At 39.4% G+C, this 10,350-nt stretch overlaps 1 protein-coding gene across 1 annotated transcript; it reads right to left on the bottom strand.

The window, feature by feature from the left end:
- Positions 1–7,885: 7,885 nt before the first annotated feature.
- Positions 7,886–9,378, bottom strand: LOC122001518 (putative expansin-B14). The gene is made up of 3 exons (XM_042556298.1): positions 9,372–9,378; positions 8,711–9,017; positions 7,886–8,210 (listed from the first exon to the last, which is right to left on the bottom strand). Exons 1-3 carry the CDS (start codon positions 9,376–9,378, stop codon positions 7,886–7,888), a joined length of 639 nt encoding a protein of 212 aa, XP_042412232.1.
- Positions 9,379–10,350: the final 972 nt, after the last annotated feature.

Here is a 10,350-nt window from a genome sequence, read left to right on the forward strand (position 1 = left end):
ACTTTCAAAACCTTAGTCTGGTTAAAAGTATTTTCAAACTCTCTCAAAAGTGTTTTTGATATATGTCAAAGGGAGAGAGAAGATAAAGTTAAGAAAAAGAGAAAATTTAGGGGAGAGCTAAGAGCAAATTAAGGAGAAACTTAAGGGGAGCTAACAAATAAGCAAATTAAATAGCTCTTAACTTGATCCATATATTGCATCTCCTTATTATTTCATTTTCAGTTATATGTTGTCATAATAAAAAAAGGGGAGATTGTTGGTGTGAAAAATACGAGATGATCGAACCTATGTTTTGATAATAGAAAAGGGCTCAAAGTTAAGTTGTGTTGTTATCTAACAAGTTGAATTGAGCTTGTAGGAAAGTCCTAAGTCTTCTTAGGTAAAAGACCTAGTGAATTCTAGGTAGGTGGAAAACCCTAGGGGGAGGCAACCCTAGGTCCTAGGGGGTGGTAACCTTAAGCGAAAAGTCTTGGCGGGTGAGCACTTTGGGCGAAACCCTAGAGTCAGGGACTCTAGGTGAAAATCCTGGTGGTCGCGGACCAGGTGAAAGACTGAACAGGTCGGGGATCAGACGTCCAGCGAAAAAGTCCCGAAGACTCGGACACTGAGAAAAAGTCCAGTCAGTCTAGAGGACCAGTCTGACAACATGTTACTTCTCTTGAGAGGAGCATGTGAGGACGTGCTCCCTGAAAGATGGAACAATAGGCGTCGGTTCGACCTAGAATTTCAGTGAAACTCAAAGTTAAAACCAGATAGTTCGAAGACTGTCAAAATAATTTATTATTTCATATTTTATTGTGATAAAATTTATTTTTCAGGGTATATTTTGTATTTAGACTAACATGCCTTGCAGGAAGTGGAAAGAACAAAAGAGCCTCGGATGAACAGTGTCTGAAGGCGTCTTCCATGGAGCTTGAAGGCGCCTCCGGTGAATAGTATTCAAGGCGCCTTCCATGGAACTTAAAGGCATCTCCAGTGAATACTGTTCAAGATGCCTTCCATGGAGCTTGAAGGCGCCTTCAGAGAGATAGAGTTCGCAGAAAGCAGACTTTATTGGCGACCGAAGCTACAAGGATAAAGCCTTAGCTGGAGGTGCCTTCCATGGAGGCTGAAGGTACCTTCAGCAGGCTATTTAAGCCGGTCTCGACCAGAAGGTTAGAGACAACTGAAAATCGTGATCCTTCTTCTATGCACTACTCCAAAGACAATTCGAAAAAGCCATAGCACTGCTCCAACAACCGGAAGCCTGAAATTTCCCATTTTTAGTTGTTGGTATATTTTATTCTTGCACTTTAATCTAATGTAATTTGTAAAGATTTTATGATTGATTAGTAATTGCTCATCGAAAGCACTCTCACGTGCAGACCTTGGAGTAGGAGTCACCACAGGCTCCGAACCAAGTAAACTGTTGGTGTTTGCAACTATTTTTTTTGTGTCTTTATTCCACTGCTTATCTCTGAGTTTAGTTTTAAAACAAACGCTAGTCACCCCTCCCCCTCTAGCGCAACGATCCTATAAAGAACTTCAGCAAAATCTTATCAATTAGAAGATTTCAACAAAATGAAAATTTAAAATAAAAAATTAAAAAAATAAATAGAAACTTTGAAGAATTCTGCATGATCGAATTTTACTACTTCAAATTTTAGAAATTATCAAGGACTAAATTTATATTTTAGATATCATAAAGGTTAAATTAGAAAATTATCATTAAAATATGTTTCTAAAAAAATGTTAATTAATCCGGTAGATAGGAAACTATATTGGTTCCAAAATCATGCTTAGATTAAAATCTTCATATATGTATCAATTTTAATTTGCTTTAACATTTTTTTATATGTTTTAATTTGTCAAAATTTTTAAATAAACTATTTTGTATGTGTATTGTTTGAAATTAATTAAATCTTAATTTTTTTTCTGGAAAAAGATTATATTGTCTATCTGGAACAAAATTTTTAAAATTTTTTGACGAATATATTACTTTTTGTTAATTTTTCAACAAAAATAATATCTTTCAATTAAAAATTATTTCACAGTGTTAGTTTTTAAATTTTGATTTTTCTATGATAAAATATCATGTTCTTGGTCAAAAATAATATTTTCAAAATTATTAACGTTAATAAATTTTCTATGAATTTTTATAAAAATATTATTTTTTAATATTAAAAATTCTCGATATTCAACTCATAAAAATTTAATTTTTTGACAGATATACTTCTTATTTTACATACATAGAAAATTTTACAAAATTTTTTGAACTTTAAATCTATTTTTAAAATATTTTGTTAAAAGATTTATCTCTCTATTAGAATAATCAGTGGCGGATCTGGGGGGCGTGGGGGTGTGCTTAAGCACCCCCTTGCTCTAATGATCATCCGCAGCCAGGGGCATGGCAGCGTGGTGGACTGGTGGACTGGTGTCCACCATTGCAATTTTGACACCTTTCCAAAAATAGGTCGAACAATATATAAGAGGAGATCCCTTATATAGTGTCATAACCCTAAAGTATCTATTCATGATTAATCTAGAAATGGTAGACCTAAGGAAACCCAAAACATTAATCCAAAGAAGGGGAGACACATGCCTAGAAAGGGTAGGTCTAGGAATGCCCATGGTGGACATGTTTATATTAGGGTTAGGAACCTAAAAAGGGAAAATCAAGCTTTGAAGGCAAAGCTTGATAAGTTGGAGAAAACCCTAGAAAGATTCAATGTTGGATTTAAGGGTTTAGGTATGGTGTTGTGTAGCCAAAGACCCAACAATGATAGATCGGGTTTGGGATACTGATCTAGTGTCTCCAATGCTAAGGGAAAGTCTTATGCTAGGGTTGCATATGACTATAGCAAGGAGAAGTCAATAAATGGTAATGGAAAGCCATTTAATGGTAAGAAGAAATTAACCAAAGACAAGGTATCCAAGGTTAAGAAAGTTAGGTTTGTAGGCCAAATGTCACTAGAGGTGCACCGATGTGGCCTAGCGATTGTGGATGAGTCATCTAGGGAGGTGACTAAGGCTAAGGGCTCTAGGGGGGACTCAAAGAGTCAAATTAGGACCTATGGCCAATGGATCTCAGGTGGGTACTACTTGAGAGTCTAGAGGAGCCATGGAGTGTGCCAAATGATTTGGAGACGGACTTGAGTCTTAAATCTAGGGATTTGGTACACATGGTTTGTGTTTCATGCAAGAAATATGACATTTGGGGGTCATATAACATGGTAATTGGTTTTGGATGTACAAATGTCATATAAACCAATGCTAGGGATGTATTGTGGGTTGGTATGGGCAAATACATCAAGAGGAACCCAAAACTATGACTTTAAGTCAAGGTTCAATTGAACCATTTAGCTAGTTTTGGATTTTATGTCAATCTTGGGTTTAGTGATAGATACATTTTGTAATGTATTTTTCCCAAGTGGATAAGGGTACAATAGACCTCTCCACAAAATTTAGGGATTTTTGGAGATCTATGGAATTTCTGGTGCATTTCTAAAGTTGGCCTGAAAAGGTTGATTTTTTCAGAAATAGGGTACCAGTCGATTGGTAACAGTATTTTTAAGCACAGAATGTCTCTATAAGCTCATTTTTATGAGGGCAGTCGACTGGTTCCAAGACCAGTCGACCGGTAACAGTAGATTTCGACCACAGAATGCTTCTGTAAGGTTCTGTCGAAGGGGGCAGTCGACTGGCACTCAGGGGCAGTCGACTGATACCAGCCTTATATTGTTTTTCAGTGCTGTTCGTGACCGTGTCAACTTGTTTAAATGTATGGGATCCATGGGGGATAAATACATGAGTTTGGGTCAGTTTGGATGATAAATTTTCAACAATTGGGATATTGTTGGAGAACTTTTTTGATGTTAGGCAAAGGGGGAGAAGTAAGATTTAGTTGGGAAAACCTTAAATGCCTTTGCATAGGGGGAGCCTTGTGATAGGTTCTTAAAAGTCCCTGTGGGAAAATCCTAGCTCGTTGGGGAGCTTAGGTATAGGGGGAGCCTTGGATAGGTTCAAATGCATGATGCATTGTTTCGTCGGTGTAAGTCCAAGTGTGTAGCCTTGGCAATGTAAGTCCATTCGGCGGTATAAGTCCAAGTGTGTAGTCTTGGCATCGTAAGTCCATTGTTTTTAGCATGTTTATTTGCTATTTGTTTTCCCTAACTTAAACGTATTGCCAAACACCAAAAAAGGGGGGAGATTGTTAGAGCAATCCCAATGGTCCGTGCGACTATGTGTTTTGGTGTTTGGGCAAAGGGTTTAAGTTAGAATTACCCTCGTTATTTGATATGTGTACTTGAGTTGTGCAGGACTGCAGGATACACATGTGACTCAGGTTGATGGCTTCGGGTCCGGTGAAGGATGGCATTGGGGACGAGCCACGGGCTTGTATGCATCCGAGGGACCGTGGACAAGGCAGCGAGGATAAGGGCCGAGGGAAGCGACTTCGAGGCATACGCGAAGGATAGCATTGGGAACGAGCCGCGGGCTTGAATGCATCCGAGGGACGAGAGCCAAAGGAAATAGGCTTGAAGGCAAGAGGTCAAAGCTGCGAAGAAGAGTCAAGTGAGTCGTGAGGGTCCGAGTGTGAGAGAAATGTACTCGGGATGGGAAACCCTAGGTTTAGGGTTGTACCAGTCGACTGGTGGTGAGAACAGAGAGCTTCTGTGCCCGAACGGCTAGGCATCAGTCGACTGATGCAAGGACCAGTCGACTGGTAGAGAGTCGTTGGAGTACCGTTGGGCTGGCACCAGTCGACTGGTGCAAGGAGCAGTCGACTGGTAACGGGCAAATCAGCCTTGCTGATTTCTCAAACTCTATATAATAGAGCTTGGGATGGCCGGCCAAAGTTGACGAAATTAGACTTGGTTAAAGTCTAATTAGTAGTCATCTTGTGCTCTAGCAATCCAAGTGTTCTTGATCAAGTGGCGAGGTTTCTCCACCGACAAGGAGGATTGTGCTAGCCATAGTTTCCGGGAACTAATCCACCGACGAATTGAGGGATCGTCCACCTTACGGACAGCAGTGGAGTAGGAGCAAGTTATCTCCGAACCACGTAAACGAACGTGTTAGCGGTTTGCGTTTCCTTTCTTAGCTTTCATATTTATATTGTTTGTATTCCGCTGTGCTAACAAATACGTAGGAAGCGAGTATTTGGGGGCGCCGTCCATTCAACCTCCCTTCTAGCCGGCCGCAAGATCCTCCAACATGATCCACTATGACGAAGAGTTTGTTCGGCACCCTGGTGGTTCGAACACTCAGACTAGGTGGTCCGGGATGGACGATAGGTTGATCGGCTGCGCAAGCAAGCACTTGCATGAAGCTTGCCAGTGGTGGAGGAATCGATTGGAACATAGTCGGCCCTTCCACTCGGATCCCTCTCTCAATGTGAAGGCTTGTCATCGATACAGCCAGGTCGTTTGACAAAGGACACCTAGTTGCTGCTTGTTGCTGTTGCCAGTGGCGGATCCGGGGGGTGCGGGGGTGTGCTTGAGCACCCCCTTGCTCCAGAGATCATCCGCGGCCAGGGGCATGGTAGCGCGGTGGACTGGTGGACCTTCGGCATCTTCCTGTATGAGCTGCTGCATGCGGCGATGTCGTTCAAGAGCTCATAACAGGGCCACTCTTCACAACGTTGTCGGACAGCCGCTAAGTTTCCTAGAGACGCCACTGGTGAGCTTGGTTGCTCAGGATTTGATACAGGGACTGCTGGTGAAAGATCCGAAGAGGAGGATCACGTACCTTAAAGGGATGACGAAGATCAAGCAACATCCGTTTTTTGAGGGGATCAATTGGGCTTTGGTGCGGAGAATTACGCCTCCACACGTTCCTGACTCGGTCAACTTTAGTCAGTTTTGGAGCAAAGAGAAGAAAAGCGCTAAGAATGGACTTCCAGGTGGGAACACTAGGAACAAAGGCAATCCCAACGACTTGGTGTATCATGATTTTGAGTATTTCTAGGATGACATATTGTGAAATTTGTTTTATTTTATTCTTTTGTGAGATAATGACTGAAAATTTTATGTAAACAAAAGGGAGAATATTAATTTTATGGGTCGGATAACACACATTCCATTGGTAGGGGAAAAAGTATTCTCTCCTATAAAAAGAAACTTTTGGCACTATTAATGTAAGTAAACTTCCATGCATTGTTCTCATATTATTGTCGAGAAAAAAGGGGATACTTTTACACCCTCCTAGTCAAAGTGATCATCACGCTTAACAAATTTATGATAACTGAACTTGGATAGTATTATTGGTTACTTTGCTGGTGTTGTGAGCTTCACTGCTGATGCCAGATTAAGCATTAGTCAGTTCAATGTGTCACCTACGGATATCCCTCCATTGTACATTATTTTGATGTTTTTCTTTTAGCTACAGTTAGAGGGATAACGAGGAGGAAGATGAGCTCAGGCTTCCTTCTTTGAGCACCCCTTTGTTTTTTTGTCGGGATCCGCCACTAGTTGTTGCACCAACTTCTAAGCTCGATAGATTATTAGCAGCTCCAAGTCTAATTGTGACGAAGTAACTGTAGTGAATTGTCTAGTCTCTTCCATCTTCGTGTTTTAGATCCAAGCAAAATTTTCACAGATGACGCTAAATTTGATCATGTCTGAAATCGAGGAAAATGGTGTGTTGGGTAGGTGACTTCAATGTTGGCCGTGATAAGGCTATGAGTTGGAAGCAGAGGACGCCGAACGATCTTGCATGTCAAAAAGAACATAGAGGGAAGAAAACATCAATAACCGGACTAGGGAAGGGTCTGCAGCGCAGATATTCCAATGCTCAAGTCAATCATGCTATCGAGGGGAAAATGAATGCAGTGAATAGTAGAAAGGAACAATAGACTCTAAGTGCGTAATCTTGCATACCTGTATCTTTAAGAGGAGATCCCTTATATAGTGTCAATGTTTATCTATGCACGAATATCGATGTATTTCTAAAAAAGGCCGAACAATATGTAATTTTGACACCTTTCCAAAAATAGGCCCACCGCTTCTGCCCTTTACAGGGTAGAAGTTTCCATCGTACGGATTGCCCAAGGAATATTCTCTTGATTCTTTGACAACAGTTACACAAGATGACAAAAAAGAATATTAGGTCATTATATTGATAGGCCTTTAATATGCTTTCCTAGTGGGTCGACTGAGTCCCCTTTGTCGTTGGATCGAACCTCGCACGCGGATAGAGTCGGGTTGGCTAAAGAATGATGACCCTCTCAAGGACTCGACCTCTCCACTCGCCCAAAGAGCTTGATCAGACTGTGTGCCTAGCATGTCCGATCAGACTGTAGGTCCGATCGACAAGACCACTCGGTCGAGACACGTGACTGTGTTATTTCTGAGTGACCAAGAGGACTCGACTCTGAATGATACTAAAATTACTCGAAGTTTTGTCAATCCTGTGAGATTTGGCATCCTATTAGACTAGAGATTCGATCGGCTAGACCACTCGACTGAGACATGTAACCTCGCTAGTCCAAAGTGTTGGCCCCTCCATGACTTTGAAGGTCGCATCAACCAAACTCCAGGATCGGGGCCTCCATTATTCATCGTATCATACTACATGTGAAATAGAAGTTGTTTACCTCCAAAAGGATATTACGACCAGAGTGTAAATCCATGTTTACCAGATATTAAAAATGTAATCTATCTAATGAATTTTCGGACATGGAACACTATCGATATTGTAATTTTATAGATCAATAGACAGATAAAGGAAGTAATTTTATAGATTTGATATTTTTTGCAAATCTGTTACAACAAAGCAAAGATCGACTGGACTTACCGACAAGGAACCTGAATAACAAATATTCAATTTATAATTAATTTTCAATTTCCTTGCGCACTCTTATTTTTTCAATAATAAATATCTTGCAACTGAATCAAATCCCTGGCTAGTAGTTGACCATGGAAGTATAAGTGTTACCCGGCGTCCAACCGACGGGAATGACGTTGTGGGCAACAAGAATCTTCTTCGACTCCCCTGACGTTAGCTGGAAAGAGAACGGTGGTTGTAACGCCCGCCCGGGATTCAACTTCCACTGCGCTCCCCAAGAAGGCTGCATCGCCGTCCACGTCCCCGACGATCCCTCCATCAGCTCCACCGACGCGAGTTCGCCGTCCCCGTTCACGTTCTCGATGATGACGGCGAGGTAGTCAACGTTCGACCCGGCATCCACCCTGAAGGCCACGTTGAAGCCCCGGTAACTGCACGGTACTCTGCATACATAACAGCCAACACAAATTAATAGACGAAAGATTTAGATGATATTAGATTTATTGTGTATGGCTTTATCCTAAACCACAAGAGATTATATTTTTGTAACTAGGCACTACTAGAAGGAGAGTCTTGGCGTAACGGTAAAAATATTAATTATCAAAATTAATAAAAATATTTTTTAAAAAAAATCAAAAGTATTATTAAAAAGAATTATATATATATAAAAATATAATAAATTTCTTTTTACTATCAAAATTATTTAAATTTTAATGTTATTATAGTAAAATGATTTTCATTAAATTTATATAATCTATCCTTTATATAATACTTTTGATAAATTGAAATTAAAAATAACTTATTTTAATGTTATATTAACTATTTTATAATATAATAATTTTGACAAAAGAAATATGATGTTTAAAAAATTGGCCAATTAATAAATCCACTCAAATAATTAATTTTCTATTGATTAAGAAAATATTTTAATCAATTAATTAACCTGGTGTATTCGACTGCCAGTCTTCCGGCATTCCGCAGCTGGTCAGCTTGGCCGGGTTTTGCCATGGCCCCGAAGGCGGCGCCGCTGAGGTCAAAATGGACGGGGTCGGTCACACAAATCCCTCCGGGGCACTGGTCCGTGACCACGACCGTCACCGGCATGCCGGAGCAGGCGGCGTTGGAGTTGCACAGGACTTGGTAGCACGCGCCGCACCCTCTGCCGCCCTTGAACAGCGAAGGGCCGCCGGCCGTTATCATGGACGACAGCGGAGCTTTAACGACGCCGTCAGCGTATCCACACGCGCCGCCTGATCAGAACGATATACCATCTCCATAAACCGTATTTCTACAATAACATAAAGTACGTACGTACAGATCGATCCATATTAAATATATATCAAAATGGCCATCGCTGTAGCCTTATCGTGTTGAAAGAGAGGAATTAACATAATTAATCGATCGATGATTAGGCTATAATTATATTGAAAGATGCAATTAACCTTATATATTGTGCTATATATAGAGTAATATAAAATTGATTTATTAGGTTTTTGTGGTATTTACTTGACAAGTCATTAATGTAATCTTATGCATGAAATAATTAATTAAGATTTCGATACAAGTTGAGTATTAGTTAACTTGGTAGAGAAACGGAAAAATACAGCACATAACGCAGAGAATTTCAATGGTATGCAAAGTTTTAAATAATTTATCCTTATTAATATTGACTACTCTTCGAATTATAAAAATATTATTTCTTTATATTTATCGTATCACTTGGATTGGTGTATTTGTTATTTTGGGCCATTTTAATTCATAATTACCAAAATTACAAATCATTAGATTAAGGCTAATTGTAATGATAAATAAAAAGAAATAAATATTGTTTTGGCACAAAGAGAAATATGTTCCTGATTAAAACAATATAATAGAAATTATATTATCTAGATTACGTTATAGTTTTAATTAGTAAAGATATATCACAACCCAAATTAAAACTTTGCATACAATTAAAATTTTAAAGGCCAATAATACTTTTATAAAAAGGTTCTTTTTTATTAAAATTATCAAGGGATGCATTTTTTTTTTGGATTATTTATCAAAAAAGTCGTTTCATCGATCTCATCTGATTCCCTTATGAAATTATGATGCAACCGTCTTCAAGTATCAGACGAGATCCTTTAGACCGCGACCCCTGATCTGCTCCTGAATCAAGTGTCGTTCATAGGTGGAATTCCATATATCACATATGTATAATAGGTAAGGTCCATAAATTCCTACCTTTGAGTGAACTGGTCCATTCTCTGAATCACATTTTGCGATTTAGGGCATCCACAGTGGAAGCTCCCACTACGGACGTGTCATGAGGGAGAAACCTCCCTCCCATAGTGGGAGGGAGGTTTTTCACCTCACACGACGAAGCGGTCCGTAGTTACGGAGCCGCTTAGTTTCGTCGTGCTTTTTATTTTTTTTTATATTAATTTTTTTTAATAATTAAAAAAAAACAATGGTCACAGTAATAGATTTGGTATACTATGCCGTTGAATAACGACTATTTTAGCCGTTGTTAAACGGTTAACTTTATTTTTTTAATTTATTTTTTTTTATAAATAGATTATCGATTTCATATTTTTCATTCAT

The sequence above is a fragment of the Zingiber officinale genome, chromosome 1A, assembly GCF_018446385.1.
Source record: "Zingiber officinale cultivar Zhangliang chromosome 1A, Zo_v1.1, whole genome shotgun sequence".
NCBI lineage: Eukaryota > Viridiplantae > Streptophyta > Magnoliopsida > Zingiberales > Zingiberaceae > Zingiber > Zingiber officinale.